The sequence below is a fragment of the Corvus hawaiiensis genome, chromosome 6, assembly GCF_020740725.1.
Source record: "Corvus hawaiiensis isolate bCorHaw1 chromosome 6, bCorHaw1.pri.cur, whole genome shotgun sequence".
NCBI lineage: Eukaryota > Metazoa > Chordata > Aves > Passeriformes > Corvidae > Corvus > Corvus hawaiiensis.
Window position 1 is genome coordinate 32,026,961 of NC_063218.1, and position 23,644 is coordinate 32,050,604.

The following is a 23,644-nucleotide window of genomic DNA, read 5'->3' on the forward strand; positions in this document are numbered from 1 at the left end:
TGTGAAGGAACTCAGGACAAAAGAAGTATTTTATGCTGTACATTAGACATTATAGTAAATTACATTCGATTAAATGTATGTTACACATTTTTTTAACCTCATAGCCATAACATTATTGTCATTTTTGTGTGGACTATGGACTGTAAAGGTATAATAAAGTCAGAGTGGCTAAAATGCTATTCTGGTTTTAGTATCAGGTCTTGTGGTCAGCTACAAGCAAAACCCCATATAACAGAGATACAATTTTTTTATAGGGGTAGTTTTATGTTCATTACATATCTGTAAAACTTTTCTGAAACACTGCCACAGAATAAGAGACTTGTACTTAAGGGAGAGAATTACCACATTGATTAGATTTTAGTCTATTGTGTAAATAAAATGGAAATATATGTGCTTACAGACTAACTTGCTTCTAGTACTAGAATGCCAACATCCAACTGATCATTTGCAAAATTCATTTGCAAAATTTGCCTCAACTGTCACTTCTAAATGTAGAAATGAATACAAAATTTGTATTTTGTATTTGAAGGTCTTCTGTTAGCAATTTTTGCAAGTGATTATGTTAGCTTATAATGTTTGGCTGTATAAGAGATGATTTAGGCTGGTAATGTTCATTTGTAATTTGGGACAGGAGTACTTTAATGATCCTTTTGGAGCAGCTTTCATGTTCAGAGGCTTTATTCACAACTCTGGATCTATGAAAAATATATAAATTGAAAATAAGACTATTTGGTGATAATATAGTGATTTTGCTATTTACCCGACCAGTTGTGTCTGCATTCAGTCTTTAACTCATATTTTCCAATTGTTCAGATGCCTTTTCCTCTCAATTCATTGTTAGTAGAATTTATATGTTGACTGTATGTTGTTATCCCTCATTATATACGGTTTAAAAAAAATATTGCTTTGCTGTCACACAACCATCTCAGTTGCTGCAGTGTGTGTGGTGGCTGGCTTTGTCAGGGAAAAAGAACATGCTCAAAACTAACTACTTATTTGTCTGAAATTCAAAAGAATAGTGTACAATAGTATTTTAAAAACTCCACAAGCAGTTAGGGTTTAGCCTGTGGTTGTATTTGGCCAGTAAGGCATGCAGAAAAGATCTGGGACAGATAATTATTAGTAGAGAGGCATAGAGACAGAGAGTGGCCTGAGCTTGGTTCCCAAATCGTTAGTGGAAGACCCTGCTTGTCAAAGGCAAGGCACCCAGCTGAGGCGTGTGGGAGAAGGCCACAGCACACCAGTTTTGGGTGCAGCTGCCCAAGAACAGCAGGCCCATCATTGTGTCCTCTGCCACTGAGTTACAAAACCTGCTGCATACTGCTGCTGTGACCCTGCAGTGATGGTGCTCTGGGTCCCACAGGGAAAAGGTAAACTTGTATGTAAAGGTGTAGAAGTCACTGACTGGGATGTTTTGTAACACGTTGACTACTGTGGAGGTGTATGTGAACAAGAATCCCCATCAACAACAGGGACTCTTCACCACTTTTCATCATTACAGCAGGAAATGCAAATCTACATTTAAGAATTGGTGTGATTTAAAAATATTTTTTCTAGGTGTACACAACCGAATTTGCTAGAATACCCTGGGTTCCCAAGGACCTTAATACCCCTTGGGACTTAATTTGTTAATATATTTCTAGGCTGTGCAGGTAGTATTTCTTTCCACAGTGTCATTAACTTTGTCTTCCTGCCACGATGCTGTCTTGCCATATCTTCTATTGTTAGTTGCTACAATGAACAGTATCAGTGAAGATGATTGTGCTTTAAATGTATCAGGTCTCATTACTGTCTCATGTTTCTTTTTCTTTGCATTTTCTTGCCTAAAACTTTCATAGTCAAGTTAAAAAACAGCCCTAAGATTAGTAATATGTGGTCGATTTTGTTTCCTGGTTTCATTTTTAATTATCTATTAAAAGTTACTGGATTTAGGTCACATGGTTATGTTTCTAAAAGAGATGCTTGAAATCTAAACTTGGATTTGTCTCTAAAACAAATATATATATATATAGATACTATATTTTAAATTGAAGTCTAGAGTACTTGCACCAGCTAAAGTACTTACACTTTTAACCTTGTAAAAAGACTGTGCATAAATTGTCTTTGCTAGGTGGTGCACACGAGGGTCTCCAGCACTTGGGTCCTTATGGCAATATCCCAAACATTGTGGCTGAGCTGACAGGAGATAACGTACCAAAGGATTTCAGTGAAGATCAAGGATATCCTGACCCTCCAAATCCCTGCCCTATTGGAAAAACAGGTAATTCAGCTGTAGCCTTTGTACCTCTGTCTTCATTGTACATCTTCCAGTCTTTCAGCACTGTACAACCCTTGATCAGCAATGGGGGTTTTTTTCATTCTCTACTCCAGGAGAAGAACTGTTGAGAAATTGGGTGTTTCAGTGTTTCAGATGAGGGTTTGGGTTTTTTTCTTAATATGTGCACCTTCTGTATTGCTATATAACTGCCAGAAAAGGTCACGTGGAAGAAATCATCTTGACCTCAGATTAGCAGATAGTGATATTTATGAAAGCATCTTGTTCCCGAGGGAGTTCATTTTTAAGCTGACCTCTGAAAAAAGTTATTCTGTACAGATGAGATTCACCCTTATTTTAGAGACTTTCATTGTGCCAAGAGGAATGAAACTGTCTGCCCTGATCTCCAACTCAGACCATGAGTCAATATTTAAGATACCTTGGCTCCAATCCATGCGTCTTTATAGCTCACTGAGGGTGCATCTATGCCAAGAAGTGGAGAACTACATGGATGTACCCCAAGGCATTACATGCAAGCTCACTCTGGCAGAGGGGCAGTGCAGCCTCAGAGAGCCGGACCAGGGCCCAGGTCTGGTGTCAGGTGTCCCTCAGCCTGCAAATGTGCAGGTAGCGAGCCCTGTGGGGGCTGTGCTGAGGGGTCACAAAAGCTGCCCTGCATGTGCATGATATACACATAACCTGAGAGAATGGATCTTTTTCCTGTTATTTGAGCCAAGGAATGACTTCCAGTACTGAAAGCAGTAGTAAAACGCCCATTGGCTGCCTTGGGAACTGGAACTGGGAATGAGCACTCTATTTTTCTCTCATTTTTTATTTGTGAGCTAAGAGATCCTTTCAAAATGTTTTCTGTTTAGTCTTCTTTTATGTTATTTGGATAATGTGGAACAGTTGTCCGTATTCTTATTTAAAAATGTTCTAACTAGCTTAGAATTCATCAAAAAATAATATTAGTTATGAAAAGTTTTGTGAAGTGTTTTTGCATTTCGTTCAAAAATTTGACAAAATCTCAAATAGTCCTCTCTTACTGTTTTCTATTACAGCCCGTTTGGTGATGATGCCTGCATCTCTTGTGAAATAATGCCTCATCTTCCAATTTGTTCACTATAGCTGTTGTCTGACAAGTTGCAAATATGGGTTTAGATTTTCTCACACACACAAGCAAACACACGGACCTTCTATCTTCTGTGCTTGCCCATTAGACTTCTGTTCATGATTAGATAAATCAATTAAAAACATGGCTTCCAGGGAAATGCCTTTGAAAATCCCTTCAATTTTTCTTTCTTAGGTGAAATAAAAGTTGTTAGCTAAGCTAATACAGTCAGATCTGAACAAGGGGGAATTCGTAGGGAAGTGCAGCCTGCTCAGATAAATGGCTCTGTCATAGGTATGCTGTGAGTGAAGATAGTATCTACTAGGATTAGAGCAAAATGTTTTTCAGAGCCTTAAATGGAAATTCAAGTGGTGACTGTATTATGCATACAAATTACCAGAGGCCTTCCTCAATCAGGTCTGTGGATTTGCTTAATGGAAAACAATTTTTCCAGTCACTGTCTACATATGCACATTCCACAGTAGGAATACATAAGCCTGGAGCACTTGAGCTGAAGACTTCAGGATTAGCAGTCATAGAGGACACCCATATGTCCAGCTGCCCTTTGTGTTTTCTATCAAAAGGCACAAATGCTCTGAGGTCTACCACACTTCTGTTGTCACTTGTTTCTCTCTTGATAAAACCTTGTTCCTGCTGAGACTGAAATGATTTCTAAGTGTTTTAATAGTTTCTGAGTTACTTAGCCAGTATGAAGAGTTTTCCCCTATTTTCTATTGGCAATTCTATTTTTTCCCCATCCCAAGGAGAAAGGAGAGAAAGCTGGATCTGTTGGACTCAGAATAACCTCCTCAGGTCATTGAATCAACTCAATTTTAAGTCAAGTCTTTACTGTTTCCCACATCTAAGGGAAAAAGATAATCCGTCTGCAAATTTTTTTACATGATGACACACAAGGACAGAAGGCAAAGTCCACAGGTGTGTGCTCTGGAGTGCCTGTGTTCTGGCAGATGTAGCTGTTTGAATGCCCAGTGTCATGCCCTGGCTGGTAGGATCTCCTTGGGTATGTTTAAGAGGAACTTGGACTGCAAGCTCCACATGCTGGCAAAGCAGTGAAAGCTCCAGGAGCAGACTCCATCCAAAAAGCTACTCTGGCTCAAGTTGCTGAAACTTTGTTTGAGCTAAAGATGACTTATTTTGGTTAAAAAAAAAAAAGAAAAAAAAAAAGTTGATTTTTAAAAGGATATTATCTTGATGTGACACTGTCTACAAAACCATCCATTGTGGTCAAAGGAGGTTTCTGGACCAATCAGATTAGTTACAATCTACAGAAATGTCTTCATCATAAAACTTCTGCTACATAGTATTTTTATGAGATCTTATGATGCAGAAATGATTTTCAGCCAATTTGAACAAAGTAGCAAACCAGAAATGGAGCTCCAGGAAGAGCTACACAGCGAAAGAAATTCTGTCTTTGCTCACAGCACTGTTTTACCATGACCTTCAAAAGGACTGCCTTGCCAGTTTTTAAAACTACCTGTGAGTGTTTAAAAAAGAAAAGAATATCCCTTTTGAATCAGAACAGGATGCAGTTCTAGGAAAAATCAAGTGCAATAATTAAAACAAAACATGAAGGAGGGGAACAGCTTGGAAAAGAAATTTCTTCGGTTTTGAAGTTTCATTAAGTTGTGAGGGTTTGTTTGTTTGTTTGTTTTAATAAATACATTCTGACAAACTCATTTCCAAAGAAAAAAAAAACTGGTATTTTCTAGTCATCCAGTTGTTTGGTTTTTTTTTTTTAATTGCATGATTGCATTGAAGAAGTTTGCTGACTAATTGGCACATATTGTGTGTTTCAAAGCTACTAAGCACTCAGTGCTTTCCTTTGCAGTTGATGATGGGTGTCTAGAAAATACCCCGGACACAGCAGAGTTCAGCAGGGAATACCAACTGCACCAACACCTTTTTGATCCAGAGCATGACTATCCCAACATGGGCAAGTGGGTGAGTACGTGCTTCTTGCTTATTTTTGTTGCATGTGGAACTGGGTATTGTCTGCTGTGTGGGATGCTATGAAACCATGAGGACAATATTGTCCTTAATGCTGGAAAAATTACCACTCTAAGGAAAATTTCTCAAAAAAGGTGAACTTGCCCCGAAAAATAGAAATAGTGCTTGTGCTTGACAAACAGCCCAGGAAAACCGAAAGTAGAAATCCTTGTTCTATTACCTGTCCCAAAGCATGATAGCTATGTATGTGCTTAATAAATGCAAAAAACCACATTTCAAACTAGAGTGAACATGTAGCCAAAATTAGTGCAGATCTTAGGACAAGATTTCTAAACATAAAATGGCCCTAATCTCAAAGAATATCCAGGTTCAGTGACTATTCATTGTTCAGCTACTTAGATAAAAAATAGAAAGAAAACACAAATAGATGGAGTGCAGCAGCTTAAAACACCTTAAAAAAAATCAACGGTCAGACAACTTGCTTTAAGGAATCCTTTCTGCCTTAAGGATTTTGGAGGACTTGATGCTGCTTCTTCCTCTAGTCAGGTTATGCACTGTATTATATTGGAAACCTATCTGACACATCACATATAATAAACACAGTGAGCTACACTAAGGGCAAAAATCTTGCTCTGAGCATACAAGGACTTTAATAACTGCAGCTAGACTGTTTCTGCAGGCTAGAGGCTCCAACGAAAGCTCTGCCACTTAATTTTGGATTACATCAGTTAAAATGTCCAATCCCAAATCCATTTTCAGGCGCCAGGAAAACAGTAACAGTGATCATAATTTATGCTTGTAGAGCAAATAATGAAATCTCATTTTACATTGTTATAACACTTCACTTAAGATTGCACTAAACCAGTGTTCTGTAAGCATATATCGATAAATGGACATGTTTGGCAGTCTCTTCTCCTGCTGTAATTTTGAGACAATAATTCATCTTCATCATCAAACCAGTTTAAGATTTATAGTCTTAATTACTTATGTGAGTGCTAAATTTCTGGAGAGAATCATGCCAAAAATCCAAATTTTGGAAACTTGTTGCACTCTAAGTAATTACCATCAAAGGTTTTCATTTAAAAAACACCAGATGGTGAACTTTCTTATTTATGCCAGATAAGGCTGTTAGTTTTCTTATTATTCATAAGTACTTTATTTTCATAATACCATTCTGAAGACTACAAAAGCACTTCTGTAAATCTTTGGCCTATAGCAATATTTCAGAATCAAGCATACATACTGTGTTGTCATCAGCAACGTATATATTTAATAAATGATACTGAATCATTAGTGAATCCTGGACTTTTTTTGTATCTCCATCCATCACTACTAATTCAGGGAAAAAGCTGCTCATGTATGGATTAAAACACTCTTAGGTAGTAAACAGCAATCCTATCTAGCTGCAGCTTAGCCAACCCCAGATCTTTTTAATTAGATATGAAACAGCTGGTCGTTTGCATGAGCAAATGTTCTGCCGAGATCCAGGAGAACAGCCCCAACCATCTCCTAATTACATGTTACTACATGGTAAAAATATAAATACAGCGGTATCTTTTTGTGGCTGGCTTTGTTATTTTTAATTATTTGGAAAAATAAGCTAAGTGCTCTAAAAATCAGCTGTTTGAGACCTTATAAAGGAGAGCTAAAGTAGATCAGACCTTTTAGGGCACTCACTGTTGTCTGCATTAAGTTGTAAATGACCACAGCTGGCTGTGGGCTGCCCAGCAGGTAACTGTGTGCATCCTCATCCTCCCACTGCCCCCAGCCCCTAAAATTCCCTCTGTCCACAGCAGTTTGTTCCTGCTTCCCCTGTCGAAGAGCCCAGGACCAGATGCCCAGGGGCTGTGACAGCTGTGTGCTTACAGACTGTGTTTCCACCAGCTCCTGTCAGCTGTGTGGGCACTAGGCTGTCACCACCAGCTGCAGCCCTTGCAGCTGGCATGTCCTGGACCTGTGGAAGTTGGCATGTGCTCCCAGCTCTTGGGGGAGCTTCTCCCCAGCCTTTTCCTACCACTGTGTGGTTGAGGAAGTGTTGCAGTTCCCAGTGACTTGTCCTTTCCAAGAACCAACATGTACTCCTTAGTGTAACCACAGAAAAACCCAAATTATATAAGCAGGTCAGAAAAAAAGGACCAGCTTGTCCTAATGGGACAGAAACAGGTTGGTTGGCTTGTTTTGGTGACAGTCATGCTTGCAAAGCTGTGGGACCTCTGCAGTATCCTGTGAACAACAGACACATTTTATAAGGGTCAAGCAAGTCTAGAAGCTGTCTCGTGCAGCAAAGTGTACGGGTATGTAGATGCTAAATATTATGTGTAAATACTGCTAATATGTCTGCAGATACAAATATCTAAATCATAATAAATATATACTGGGTTAGGAGTGGGAAGTAAGAGGAAGAATTTTTCTGTCTTTGGGAAAACTCCCCCATATATCAATATGCTGACCTGTGGTAAGTCTCAGTAACAGACTCTGTTTACAGAGTGAGACCCACGGCTTATACTCTCCTCCCTTCTCCTCATATGTGGAAAACATAGAGAGGACAGTGGAAATAGCAGGACGAGTGACTTTTGGAGTTTTCTATCCATATGTACAACTACAGTTTCTAAGATTTCAGGGTTTTTTCCCCAGTTCAAACTTTTCCTTACAGGACACAGATACTTTCTGAGTGTGCCTTTCTTGCATCTTGTAAATTGGCCCTTTAGATGCTTTGAAGAAGTGTTGTTGGCATCCAGAAAGACTCGCACAAAGATAATTTACAATTTACAACCAAATCTAAAAACCACTTATATATTTTCTTGGTTGTAAGCATTTTAAGTTCCAATATTTTTCCACCCAAATCCCAACCTGCAGTCCTCTAATCCAAGTAGCCAAGGGGATACAAAGGAAGCTCCAGGAGTGAGGGAAAAGTAGCAAATCACATGCAGCATGTCTCTACAGGAGGTGTATCTTTAACTGAAGAAACTCTGTGCCTTCATTCCTAACAACCTCTCAGTGAAGGATGAACACTTCATGGGCAAATTTTGGTGGCTGATGAGGTCAGGCCATTACGCAGTGGAACAAATTTTCAGGATTGCTATTATCATACAAATATGTTCTTAGCTCATGCTCCATAACCATACTTGCTTTGTACTCCACATAATGCTACAGTAGTACTTAGGGTCTTAAAACATTCCCAAGCAGACTAAACAAAATATAATTTCTTTGAGCAGGAACAGTTCAATTGTAAGGAATTTTTCAGAATGACAGAAATAGTAGCTCCAGTAGTCCATGGAGTTCTTTTTATTTCAGAAGCACCCCTTTTCCTCTCATGAAAGTGTAAGGTCGAATAGTTTTTACAAAGAGAGGCTTTGGTGGTGCTTTGTTTCCCAAGGAGAATAATTCAAGCATCCTTGAGTTTCTTTAAAATGTTACATTTAGGTTTTCCTGAAGTGAGCTCGCATAAATGATTAGCCAAGAATGTCCCCCTTGGCCAGCTTCATCTCTGTTCCCTTTTGGAACAACTCAGACAAAATAACTGAGGTTGGACAAGAGATAGGCCTTGTGAATTTGAAGTTTAATGAACACAAGAAGTACAAAACATACAATTTTGGCAGATTTCATTGTAACACTTGAAAATGTTTGTTTTTTCTCATATCAAGGCTGCAGAGAAAGTTAGAAGTGTTTGGTGAATTTGTCTCGTGCTAGAATTACACTTTCTATTTATATAATCAATGTTCGGTCAGTTGTTTATAGCAGAATTAATGGCCTTGTTTATATAGTCTTCTGCTTTTATACATGTAATTCTTCTCTCCTTCCATTTTCAGGTTAGGGTTTGGTTTTGGTTTTCTTCATAACACAGAATTGAAACAAAATGTGTTGAACATGTGTGTGTTATTCCAGACTTTATTAGAATTCACTACTTATAAGAAATACAACAATATGTGGATGCACTTATGTAAACTATGGTCAGAGGGGGTTTTTGGTGTTGGTTTTTTTTTCTTTTTTCTTTTCTCATCATAACTTTCTCTTCTGCCAAGATGTTTCTGGCAGTTTTTAAAAGGTCTGCCATTAAAAATGTTATAGACCAAATGGTTTTTAGAAACTTTATTGAGGGCACTACTTAAACAAAGGAAGAGTTGGCGCTGAACTCCTTTCAGCAGAACTTTGCACTGGGAAGTGTTGATATCTGGAAGGGAATAAGCAAAGACAACAAAACAGTAGGAATGATGCCTATTTCTGTATTTAAAAGAAATTAGAAAATCCCTTGTAAAGCAAATATTTTTTGCTCCTATTCTTGTGTCACCTCAAACATATAGAAAGATATACCAGAGGCAGGACTCCTGCTACCTATCCCTCACATTCTTGTTTTTCTTTTTCCTTCTGCCTTTTCTTAAAAAAAAAAAAAAAAAAAAAAAAAAAAAAAATCTATCTATATATATGTATTTATACCATGTATCACATGACGGGAACATCCAGACTGTATCAGCACATACTTGAAACACTTCCTGCCTAAACACGGGGGATAACTTAGTGGAAAATTACTGGCTTTTAAATTATTGATAAGGCTGTGACTGCTCCTGAAGAACTGCAAATGTTAGCAGGAATATACAAATACCTATTTGTGGTTTATTTCTCCTGTAATACTACACACTCCTCTAGACTTGCTAATATTTAACAGCAAAAGCAGTATTTTAAAAGAAGAGTGTAATGGATTTGATGGCTGTGTTGGTTTTGTTTCCCTTACAGAGCAAGAGTTTACTCTTTGAGAAAATCAATGGTGGTCCAAAAAGAAGAAAGAGGGTAACTATCGGAATATTTTATAGCCCCTATATAATCTAGAGACCTAATAAAAATTAAAATTATATTCCTGAAATGAAGAGTTAGTCTAATGCATTCATATTATACTTTAGATTATGTGTTAAGTCAGGGACTCTCTGTGATAAACTACTATAGCCAGCTTCAGGACTGAACACTGGGTACAAGATTTATTTCTCTAAATAGCCTCTTACTTTCAGAAGATGCCCTTAAGTGTAGAACACTATAAAACTTCATATTATCTGTGTTTTAAAATTGATCCTATTTGCTTAAAACCATTTAAAATTATGTAAGTATCTCTAGAACAGCATTTGAAATTTCCTAATAAAAATATTAGTAAATTTAATTACCACTATTATGCATGTGAATATGGTTTTGGGTGTAAATAACACCAGAGGTGGTTCTTTAGCTGATCTACCTCGGATGAAACTCCAATCTCTGTGCCCCACTTGCTTGAAAGACAAAGATGGATGCGTTCTCATTGTTCTGCTCCTGTAACAAGGAAGGCAGTCCATACAGAGAGTTTCTGCACAATCTGCCTCACTAATCTCTCTTTTTTGGTAGTGTCAGCCTTTCTTGTATGGAAAAAAAAAAAATCACTTTCACTGTGGCAGGGTCTACATCTTTAGTTTTGCTGCTGCTGTATTATTTTTACAAAAAGGAAAAGTCTAGCTCTCTGCCAGAAAGTAGCTTCTCAAAATATGCAGCACCATTTATATTGTAGATGAAGTAAGTATAATTTAAAATAACATGTATAAGTGAAGATGATTTATTTATTTAACTCTCAAAATTTAAGTCTTTGCTAGAAAGGGAGAAGATGAGTTGATTTATTCCTGATTCAGACATCATTGGCAGTTGACACTTCGACCATAAGCTAATGATCTGACCTAAGCTTAGCATCTGCCTCGTGCTTACATTTGATTTTTGAGTTTGTTAGTTGAAAAGGAAAAAAGGGTAGGCACCTGACTTTAATTTTTAAGTAAGTAGAATTTACTCTGGAAATAGTTCAGCAGAGTATTTATTAATAGCTAGAACAGCATGTTAAAGTGGAATTCATGCAAAATATACATGAGGAAAAAAAAATAGAACACTTTCTGTCTGTGAGCTGACAGACATTATTGGATACAAAAGAAGTACTAACTGGAAACACTTGACAGCTACATGGCCAGGGGTAGCCCAGAATTTTGAAGGTGAATTGCCTTACAGCAGATTTATTCTTCTAGCAGCGACATGTTACTTAATGCTAAATTCATTAGAATTTAAATTATTTTAGAGTAATACTGCAATGATTACTAATGCTTTAACGAACAATTCAGAATTTTCACTTTATCAGCAGAAGGTTAACCTAGAGCTGCTGGCAGTGGAGTGTATTTTTCAAGAAAAATTCCCTTCCTGCCTTTTGTGCTCCCTGCCACTCCTCCATGCCTTTCTGCACACACAGAGTTTTGGGATCTGGGAACAGACTGATCTTCTGCATTTGAATGTCCCCATTTGAGGTTACAAGTCCTGTGTAACAGTGTACGTAGTAACCCTGTTATATACAGGGCTATAGTGACACAGTCACAGAGGCACTACTGGAGTCCAGAAAACCACATACTCTAAGCATGTGTGCATATTCATATATGTACCTATCTAAGCACATGTGCAAGCATACATACACATAATCAGTGCATATAGCAGAGGCATGTATTCACCATCTGCTGCTGTGCTAGTTTCCTTGCAGCATTTGCAGTGCAAGAAAAGGAGGTTTACAGTGACGTCTAATTTTAATGAACAATTCTCCTATTTTTAAAATTCTACGCTTGCAGACAGCCCGTTCCAGAAGTGTCAGGACTACTTCTGTGATCACTGAGTTGCTGTGGGCTCGGAGCTGTGCATGAAGGTGCTTGGGAACTTTCATTACTTCGAATTCTGCACAGCTGCACAGGATTAAACATATTTTAGTCAAATCAGCCAAAGTATTTTACATAATATTTTGTGCTTTCCTTTGGTGGTTAAGAAGGATTAAAAATTTTATGTAGTCTCATTCTCTTCTACTTTATTTAAAAAAGTAGCAAGCAAGTACCATTCCAAAAAAAGGACCAATGAATCTTCCTAGGAATCTTCAAATAATTCCTAGAAGTTTATGCAACAGTTGAATTTGACTAAATTAACATTAAACAGAATTCTTTAAACAAACAAAAGCAAATCATTTACATATGTCTTATTTCTAACAATTTAAAGCATTGCAGTTAGTTTATTTTCAAAGATTTTTCCACATTCATTTCTGGTTCTTAATATTTTTATGTTTTTGCTTGCAGCAGGCAAAACACCCAAAACCCAACAGAAGTAAGCGAAAGGGCTGCTCTGTGCTATTATTAATACTTAATCATAGCACCCACAAATCTGGAGAAACCCAAGGCCTTAAACTTGAAGACAGATAAACCCCAAATATTTTCCAGGGATTCGACAAATACTTGGGATAGCTGAAAAATAAATATGCCCATTCTGAATGCCTTTTTTTTTTTTTTTTTATTTCTTAAGTTTTGGTGAAAGAAGCACAAAAATGTCTTAAGGAAAGTAATTTCTGTGATGCAGTCAGCCTGACAAGAATCAGGAGATACTGGAAAATTCGCATTCCTCCAAAGTTTGTCCTTAGGCAAACAATTTTCATTAGCATCTTCACACTAGAATTTTTGTCTGTATCTGTGTGAAGGAGACAATATATACTTGAATTTTGCTTACACTGACACTGTAACAGACCAGAAAGCAGGTGTAAATGATACTTAATACTGAAGCTCCACTAAACTGCTTGCCACTTCCAAATACAGTAAATACATTTTATTCCATTGGTATAGATAAAATTCAAGCATATGCTCTCTATGGTACTCCATCTACGATCTCCAAGCAGTTTTGAGACAGGATCTGTTCATCTTCAGCCTCACATTGTACTGCCTGCATGGTGCAAAGTGAAGTTAAACCCTCTCCAGGAATCTTCTTTCCAGCATTCCCTTGTTCTGGCAGTGGTACGAGAGCTATTTTCTATGCCAAAACCTTGTTTGGCTCTGCTTCTTTGCCAGCAGTCTTTTATCTCAGCATCAAGAGAGGAAGCAAGGAGGGGTTTCCTGGAGAGGAGACAGGGTGAAGAAGAGGCTTTGGTCAAAATAGTATTGTGGTCTCTAATCTGTATCCCAGCACTATGTCCATCAGGGACTAGTGATTTAAGCTGAAGCTTACCTGTACTTCTCTAGCAAGTTCTGTCCTGCCTCAAGAATTCGGGAGTTAGAACTGCTGCTGCTTCTCTGCTGAACTGAGAAAAGAACGAGTAGAGCAAAAAGGTAGTGTTTAATTCAGATTGTTTTATATTCTTGCTAGTTCACTTGTATTCCTTTCAGTGGGTTGAATAAAATTATTGCTCAAAAAAAAATATTAGAAACAAAACACTGACTGACTTTTAGATTTAATCCCTGGAAGCAATTTTTTTTCTCAAGTCTGCAAATGTCTGACAGATAAAAAATACATAAATATGTTCACTAATCCTAGTTACCTTTTATCTGTTTCCCTGTTTCTAATAAGTTTAAATAATTTTTAACTTTTGCAGAGTGTGAACCCGTATCTGCAAGGACAGCGACTGGATAATGTTGTAGCAAAGAAGTCTGTTCCACAATTTTCAGATGAAGACAAAGATCCTAAATAAGTACAATAAAAAGGAAAGATAAAAACTCATGCCATCCTCTTCTAGACCATGATATTGCTTATATATAATCATCTATTAAAATCCTTGTGAATGGCAGCATGCTTATTATTTAGATAATTGTAGATGAAAAACAGCTGTATTTATAACAGTATGTTCTCCTAGATGATAAAAATACAGTTCTGCTTTTTGTTAAGTTACAGTAAAAGGACATTTCTGTTGTTTTTATTTTAGTCATGGAGCAAACTTTAAAAATGTTAGTCATTTTGATAGCTAATGTGAGGTAAATGGTCTTAATGAGAAGCTTGTAAATAGGAAGATGAAAAAAAATGCCAAGTCTGACTCCAACATTTCATCTTAAATGTTACTATGTTTGACACATGAAAGTTATAGTTTTATGTTTTGTTCACAAATATTGTTACTTAGCAAAGACAAAGTATTTATTTTACGCAGAGAATTTTGGCTTTTGGTCCATTTTAATAAACACTTAAGCAATCTACAAGGTTTGCAAAGTGACATTTTCCAAAATATTTCAGAGGCTCATTTGTCTCTGTTATTGCGGTGCAAATTTAAAAAGGAAAGAACTGCTTTTTGACCCTATTCATTGGACTATTTTTCTGTTAGTTTTAATCATTCCACACCCACAGCTTTCCTGAACACTTGAACATCTTCCTTATCAATGGAACTGTTATGTGAAAATTAATCTCCCCTGCTGTTCTTTGTCTTAGTAACTGAAGCATTTGTGCATTATAGTGTTGTTAAATTATGCTTCTGGGGCATATTATAAGTGAAGATGGAGACATTTGACTGTGTTAATAAGGTAGTGTCAACAACCTCTGAATCTAAATCCAGGATATGAAGGTCATTACAGTTGATCTTCTGAAAACCTATGCTACTCTAAACACAGGTAGCTATCATTGCTCTTGAAGTTGTTCTGGGAAGCTTAAATTGCCTTCTTGCCCCTAGGAGACTGAAGAACTTTATATTCCAGGGTTCTCCTTTTCTGAATGATGAGAATATACCTGAATCTTTCAAGCCATGTGAATGGAGCGTTGGAATTATGGAAAACAGCATTAGCTTACAGAAAATATTACAAATCAGTAGGAAAAAAAATAGTTTCCTTTCCCATCCTATAGAAAGACACAGTAAAATAATGACGACCTCTTAGAAAAAAGAAAAAAACAGTAAGAAACTAAAGTTTCTAGCTACATAAAATGAAAGTTGACAGGATGGCACATATATGACTGTCAATGGCATTTGCTTTTTTTGTCCCACCACTGAGTAATCTGTAATAAATTATGTATATAGAGAATTGGCCCTCTCATGCCATTTAGGGGTAGATTGAAAAATTCTTAACATTTTGGAACGGACTGTTGTGTCTTTCATCATATTTCCTTTTTTAAACAAATCTTGAAAAGAAAACTGAATAGTATGTCATGAGGTGGGGTTTATACTCACACATGACACAAAAATGAGGAATTTCTATGAATCACAGAGCTCCCTTGGCTTCCAGTGGCTGGAACAGGATGGGAGCAATCTAGCTGTTCATGGGACAGAACTTGTATTCTCTGAGTCTTAAGCTTACTCTTTTTCTCTGCACTGCTGCTTAGTCTTCACACAGGTATTGAAAGCTGCAAAATTACAAAGGTTGCTCCAAAACCAAGAAAGAGTCCATACATCTGTGCATAAATCTGGCGTTAAAACCTACTGATGCCCAGTGGCTCAGAGTGTGTCAAATGGTCGTTCCTTCCATCTAACCCTGCTGCCAGCCACTGGTGTAGCTACAAAGCTTCCAGGTGTTTGGAGGCTACATTGCCATTCCTAAGAAATTGCGTGTTTCTTCAGATACTTGACTGTTTTATCAATACTTCTAAAGTAATCTGAGCTACATTCTGTCCTTATAGCTCCAGTAAAATCCATTTTATTCACAAAACATGAATGGCAACTTATTCACAACCATGATGGCAACTTACTTAATTTTTTAAGCTCTCATTAAGGACCAGTGCATAATAAAAGGAGGTGTGTACAGTAAATAGGGGGCTTGAAAAGGGAGGGGCAAAGAAGCATTGCTTGTTTAATAGTATCAGTAATCCCATATGTAATTTTGTGAAGCACTTCAGGTCACTACAACCCTGTGTGGGGATGTGAAATCCAGCACTGCAAACTGGCCAGAACAGGGACACCTGGCAGGCTGCCTGTGGACTGCATTGGGCCAGAGAGGCTGCCCTCCTGTGTATAACAGATCTGCACAGTGCAGACAAAGGAAAAATATCACAATTCAGACCTGGTTATGTCCTTAAATGCAGGCAAAGAAAAAAAAAATCTTTAAACTGCACAAAACAATGATGAGTCTTACAGGAACTGTCTGCTGGAACAAGTCAAGCGCGTGGTGGTGAGCAGCTGTCTGCTGAGTTCATCAGGCAGCTTGAGTGTTTCATCAGGAAGACTCAGCAGTACTACTGTGAAATTTTAATAAAATATGGCTATTGCACCATGATAATGATATTCATTATTCTAATTTCAGTTTCATAGTAGAACTGTCTTTCTGTATTGGGACTGGCTAGTCCCATATTGATTAAAAAAAAAAAAAAGAAAAATCAAGCAAAAATCCTTGTCCCTCCTACTGCTCCAACAACAGTCCAAATATGTATATGTAGTTTTTTAAAAAGAATCATCAGAGTGCTGGTCTTTCAGAATCAATGAACAAAGATACCAACTATCCCACTCACTCAGAGTTCACCAAACCAGTATTTACAAGAATGTAAACAGCTGCACAGGTGTAATTGCCCTTTTACCTTTATGATGCATGTGAATTAAGGAGCATGTATATTGATACTGTTGTTTAGGATTTTCATCAAATTAAAATCTTTTAGAGTATTTTAAAATTTGCAAGTGTGTTAATTACCTTTAATGCATTAGAGACACAATGTGCTTAAAGGAAGCTATACAAAATAAAGTGTATTGCCCTGAAACATTGGTTTTGTCTGGTAAAGAAATATTTATGACTCTAGTTTAAAAAAAGCACTGTGTAACTGATTAGAGTATTTGAGTTGTGACACAAAACTTACTCTGAGGGTGCATGTGCATACACACACACGCTAATACACTTTTTAGAAGATAATACAGTCTGATAATAAACTCATTAGTAAAGAATATAAAGATGTTAACCCACAGAAGAAAGTAATATAAAAATGCTTAGTGAACTGCTAAGAAGGGGAAATAGTGATATGCTTCTAATTATGGGCACATTTGCATTCACCAAATGCAATAAAACCACACTGCTATCTATTCAGCAGCTCAGGAGCAATCCAAAGAAACTGGGTACTAGTTCTCTGACGTCAGAGTCCCAAGAGTCACTTACAGGACTGCAAGTAAAGCTGACCTGAAGCTTGTTTTATCAAAATGTGATGAAGCCTGTCTTCATCTGTTAAACTGAGGAAGGGCACAGGCAGAAAGATGACTACCAAGTCAATTAAATTTTTGGCTTTGTTGTCGACAGAGTAACACTCAAGCCCCTTTGTTTCCAAATGTCAGTAGTTGGGGAAGAAGACAAGTAGCTTTTTGACAATGAAGAGGAGACTTGCCTTCAAATCAGACCTCTAAACAGTAGCTCTAAGGAAGTGTTGAAAAGGCTTTTTTTTCATTTTCATGGTGTACAAAAAACTAATTTTTGAACATTTAAATTTTTTGGAAAAAGCCTATAACAACATCAACCCAAAACAAACTTGGAATCTTCTGGCCTGTTTGCTGGTAAGCTCACTAAACCAGTTCTCACCTCATCTGTAATGCTCTATTACTTGTAATGTGATATAATTTTTATGCAATTACTTATTTTTTGACACGCAAATAGACAACACCTGGATCTGTAGGACAAAGAGCCTAAAGACAACTTTTCAGATTTCGAAGTCACACACTCAGACTTATGGAGGGAGAAGGGCAAGGTAGGGAGATTCAGAAGATGCTACCACAACCCCACGAAAATTTAAAATGTCCAAGGAAAGTACACTTCCACATGATCCACAAGGGACATGAGTATGTCCACTATTTTATTAGCCAAGTGTCACTATCTGTAGGATTAAAGGCAGCTCGCCATCCAAGCCAGAAGCTATCAAGGCTGTCAGGGAGAGGACATTATCTCCAATTTTGAGACACCTGAATCCAACATTTCAGGCTAATGGACAATTTGATTAAATTATATTTCTGCCATGCTTGACACAAATAGGATGGCAATCCAATATGCCCTAAAGAAAAGACAGCAACAACAAAAACCCAACAGAACACATGGACTCCATTGCCATATGGATACATATGCGTACACTTAAAAATTCAGTTTTGTTTGAAGGCATGCAATTACCTTCAACACTCTTTAAAAAGAATAATATTCAGGAACTATCTCAAATAAGAAGTGTACTTTTAAAATACAGAATTACTGTGTCCCTTAAAAGGTCTGCCAGTTTATCGGGCCTAGGGTCAATGGCAGACTCCAACCATGAAGGCCACTGACAATGACTTGCTTACATGCAAACTAAATAAAAACTAAAAAGAAATGTAAGCAAAGGATGTGGAATTGCCATCATAAAGGTCCCTATCACTCACAAATGTGGCTGACTACCACAGGATTGGGAACTAGGCCAAGATTTTCAAATACAAGACAATGAAAAGGTCAAATGAACCATTTTCCGAGTGCACTCATGGTCCAGGTCTACCATGCTCAAGCCTTTTGCTGTTGAGTGAAGAAAGGCATTGAGCTCCAGTTCATCGTCCTAGTTTACCAGGAGAAGGAAATACGCAGTTTCAGTTATCATGTTTGCTTTATTTATGATGCTGACTGCTTTGCTGTGATTACATGAATCCTGATGGTTGGGAGAGCTGCTAACCATGTGTTCAACACATGAGAGCATAACAAACATTAAATACAAGTGTCATGAGAGTAGCATTATCAATTGGAACTAAAAGAGCTTTAAAAAAAATCCTATTTTATTAATGAGGTCAGTATTTGTATGTGAGGCAGAGGTAGAGATGATAGGAATTGAGAATGGTTTCAGACTTTAAAGATTAGGTAGACCTGAAACACCTCTTTTTAATTTTCTTCTGTAGTTCCTGTTACCAAAACACACGGAATGCAGCTCCTAATGCAATGCATGGTTGTCTTTTACATTTAATCACTTCATTTCTTTATCCTACTCTCTTCTAGAAAAACAGTGGTGGGTGTCAGTGGCTGAATTTCATGGTAAGCTGAGTGAGACAAAGAAGGAAGCACAGAGAAAAATAATGTGCTACTTGTTACTAGTCTCAAACTTTCCCTCATTCCCTAACCTGTGTCATTAAGTTAGAGACCATTAAATGTATAAACAGACTCCTTTTACTCCAGATCTTTGTTCCTAACCTAACCACCATATGACAATGTTACTTTCCTGGGAACCACCAAAGATCTCCATTACCGATGACAGGGATTTTTGGGTCTGGGCATATTTGCTAGATCACAGAAGGTGCATATGGCTTTGACGCTGAATTCAGTCTTGACAGCTTTTAATTCTTTATTCTGAGAAACAAAAAAACCCCCAAACCCTAGCAGTTCTTTCAGTGCAGTATCTATATTCCAATGCCCCAAGTCTTCTAAAAGTGGCTGAAATTCAAGTGGGGTAGCCTGTATGGGGAAATGTGGTTCTGATTCTTCAACTTGATAGAGAACACCTTTCTACACTGGAAATACAAAATACCACACTGTGACATTTTATATTTCTAAATGGACAAAACAGACGTATGAAAGAGCAAGTTAGGCCATCCAGAGAAGCACTCATACTTCACCATTGGTTATTTTTTCCCTTTCTTTAAACAACGCTGCAGTGACTAAGAGAATTGCAAAACTTTGATTCCAATGGATAGTGCAATGGCTGTAAGATTTATGGGCTTGAAAGCTGTGTTACGGCAATTGAAGAAACCTATTTTTAATGCTGCATAAACCATTGATCAAATAAAAAAATAGGATTTAAGTAAATTCTTTCCAAGGCATTGTTATAACAATGACAGCATGGCTGTCATAGTTTATGCATAGACCCTGGCTATTGGTTGAATTCCCAAACCCTATGACTGAGCAGCCACAGGACTCTGTGCATGCGTGGGTAACATATGTGTGCACAGTTAAAAAAGCAGAAAAGTATGTCCTGCTTCTGATTCTTTATAGCTTCATCCTGCTAATCCCACAGTGTCTCCAGCTTTGCTGCAGCCTTTCTGATGGTTACTGCTCTGAAGTTATGGTATCTTGGAAGATACCGTTTTCATGGACTCTCTTGAGTGCGAAGTTATCCAGTAGGCAAGCAATGTGCGCCATAATGATACACATTTCTTTCAGTTAAAAATACATTAATTATTTTCTGCTTTAGTAGTTGAGGCTATTTTCTAACTTCTAGTCATATTGGCTATTTTCTGCTGTGTTCTTACATTCTCAGCAGCAATCTCTAAGCCTTTAAAAGAACAAGAACCATCCACAAACTTGAAGATAAGGCCTTCATAAATCTCTCCTAAAGTATCAGCTGCTTGTTAAAAACACTTCGTGTCTATTTTGTTGTGCATCTGGACGTTCTTGATCTGGAGGTTTACAAAACTGGGAATGATTTCCAATTAAAAGATGGGTCAAAAGTTGCAAAGAAGTTAAGTGCTGGCTCCAGTAAAGGCCTAAGTATCCACAGCTGGATTTGTGTCCAACACAAATACCAAAGCCCAAGAACAGGCTCCTCAAACCTTGCCTCTCTTTCCTGATTCCTTAGGCACCTAAAGGCTATACACAACTATGTTTTCTTGTAATCATGCACCCCAGGTGACTGAGCTCCTACTTCTGTATACACCTAGGACTGTTTGAGACTCGGTGAATCTGCACAGCTCTATATCTATATGCGTCCTAAACCCAGCCTGAATCCACAAACTTGGCAATTCTTCCCCTATATTCCCTGAGGGAGCCAGCCTGGCAATGGCTCATCTCACATATGTCTACAGGACCAGGCATTGCACAAAATACCACAGCAGACATAGACAGTTTAATTAAAAAAAAAAGGTGTCTGTAAAAGTTACAGCAAAAGAATCAAAGCTCTAATGACACCAGAGAAGGCAATCAAGAAATGAACACAAATTTGTCATCTAGTGGCTCATAGGACAGGCTGAACACGAGGAAGGACAGGGTAGCTGGGCTCTAGCTAGTCCTAAAGCAGTGTTTGGGTAGCTAGGCAGACACCTGATAAAACCACAAGAGTAGTCTGAGAGCATGGCAAAGCCAAGTCAACCACCCACCCCCATCCTCCTGAGCAGACGGCTAATTTTGGCTCCTTGTCTTAATCTAATTGTTTCCTGAATTGTTTAACAGCCTCAGCAGGATAGGTGCAGGTCTCACACAAAGAGGCTGCAGCCTCATGGCCAAGAGGCTGCACCTCTGGAGGTGCCGGTTTGAATGCCTCCAGTGAGTAGGTAGACAACACCACCTTTTCTTTTCTGATTCCTGAAACACCACCAGCCTCCTTCCACTCACTTTTTATGGGTTGTTTTTTTTTCTTTTTTTTGGGAAAGTTAGATGTGTTTAGCTGCTACCCAGATTCTTGGAAGAATGTTACATTTAGCAAGACTTGGAAACTAGCAAGAGTTCATTTGCTTGACTGTGCATTCTTCTAGCAACTTTCAAAATATCTTTAGATCATTTTGCATCTGTTGAAAAGAAGAATTTATAAACTCCACTTCCTTACTCACTATTAGCATTCCAGTGACAAATTTAATCTTGCAATCATTGTAATGTATGGGATTTGCTGACCAAGAGCTCCAGTGAGCCTACGGGATCCTGTTAGTGTTGCTAACATGACATGTCTTTATACCAAGATGTGTCTTATTATAAGCATTTTCAACACTGAAGTTAAGACAAAATATGTTTATTCACACCAGCATCAATAATTCTCTTCAAGGTGGTTTCAGGTGGAATTTGCCCTATTAAAATACGCAGGTCCAAGTACTGAATGGGTTTTCAAAGCTTTTACATAAGCTGGTGGCAATATACTCAAAGCAAGAGGGATCTGAACTCTAGATCAAACTAATAATTTGATTGGAAAGACTACACTATAAAAGTACTTGGTTTTACAAAGGACTTCTCTAAATTAGAAACAAACAAATCACATTTGGTTATGGTGATTTTTTTCACCTGGGAAGGCGGTTTTGTTACACCTGATTACAGCAGTCACCTCCCCTCCTAATGCACTTTCTAAACAAGTTGTCCTATCTCCACAGGATATGAAAATGCTTTCTGCCTCCAGACAGCCTGTGCCCTCATCTGGATTTATCTCAATTACTAATTACATCAAGATAAAAACCACTGTACTTTGTTCCTTGTATGTTTTTACATCATAGCTTTCTTAATGTAAAAACTTCAGCCTATAAGAAAGGCATAGCCAAAAGAATCCATAAACTCTGAATCCAAGAATTTAACTATATTAAAAAGGAGGGTTTCTTCTTTGCCTCGCAGCATAGGAGAATATCCTATCCATTTATGTACTCTCTTTTGCCAGATCAGAAGAATATTAAATGGCTAAGATGATTTTTTTAGTGTGTCTGATAACTTTTAGTGACATCAGCTCCCAAGGATTCTTTCCTCCAAGTGTTCCAGTATATTTAAAAAAAAAAAAAAAGTAATTTTTTTACTATGAATTCCTATGTTCCTTTTGAAACTCTGACAAGAAATAATAGCACCTCCTTCACAAGAAGTCTAGTCCCGTCTGGTTGAGAACCAAAAAGCCCTGCCACAGTCTGATCTGAAGTGTAACTGATTTGATCACTTGCAATTTAACTTCTTTGCTTACGTCTTTAGTGCATTAAGACTTCCTGGGGAGGGGAAAGAAAACTGTTTACATTTTTAGACTTTTTACAAGTGCATCCAAAAGCTCCAAGTGTTTGGTGCCTGATTAATTACAAACACCTAGAGGACTGCTCCCAGTCCTATTTACAGAATCTCTCCTAACATCAAGTGACTTAACACTTTTCCAGGCACTTTGAATCACATGGTATTTGTGACGGGAAAAAAATCATTCAATCAAACTGCCAATGAAAGCAGCTAGTAGAGAACTGCTGGGCAGTGTGGTTAGTCCCAGAATGTAAGATGACAGCTCTTTCATGGTTCTGAACAGCTCTACACAAATGGAAGATTGATGTCTGTTGTAGGTATGTTTGGAGAGTAAAGTAATAGGACTTGAAAAACTCTAATTAGAATTCAAGATAATGCAAGAAAGGAGAGATCAATGAATAAATATCCAACTGCCCTTAGCCAAACAAGATAAACAGGATAATTCTGACAAGGAAACGGACGAAGCAAAACAGAGCAGTTGTTGGAAATATCAAGAAAAAAGATTTGGCCCTAGGCTTGTGTGTGTAGTTTCCCAGAAGTGATTTTTTTTTGGCAATTTTTGAAAGAGTACATTTTTGGTAACCATACAGATTTGAAAAATAGACTATTTTTGTATTTTATTATTATTGTATTTTTAATTCTCAAGTCCATAAAGTTTAGCATTCTAATATGCTCACTAACTAGAAAGTCCTTTAACAGGGGAAAGAGGTATATATAAATTATTTCTGGGTCTTTTAGCAAGGCTCACCTGGCTCGAGTCTCTTGTTGTTTGTGCTTCACATAATACACCCTGAATAGATCCACTGAAAACAAAGTCAAGCATCTGGCAAGCCCCTGCAGAATTCAGGTCTGAATCTAAGTTCAGCAAAAAAGAGAAGTATGTGCACAAATCCACCTTTCTTACCAAAGCACTTAACTATCAGTTTGCATTTATGTATATAGTAAAAATATTATATAGGTCAACCA

At 37.6% G+C, this 23,644-nt stretch overlaps 1 protein-coding gene across 2 annotated transcripts in view; it reads left to right on the forward strand.

Annotated features, from left to right (window-relative positions):
* Nucleotides 1-16,778, forward strand: part of SCG5 (secretogranin V) — a 30,173-nt gene extending 13,395 nt beyond the window's left edge. For both annotated transcript variants that reach the window (XM_048305688.1, XM_048305689.1), the window contains 4 exons: nt 2,111-2,260; nt 5,215-5,327; nt 10,065-10,118; nt 13,714-16,778. In XM_048305688.1, the coding sequence (XP_048161645.1) occupies nt 2,111-2,260; nt 5,215-5,327; nt 10,065-10,118; nt 13,714-13,809 (413 nt within the window). In that variant the 3' untranslated portion in view covers nt 13,810-16,778. The remainder of the gene's footprint in view (nt 1-2,110; nt 2,261-5,214; nt 5,328-10,064; nt 10,119-13,713) is intronic.
* The last annotated feature ends 6,866 nt before the right edge of the window (nt 16,779-23,644 follow it).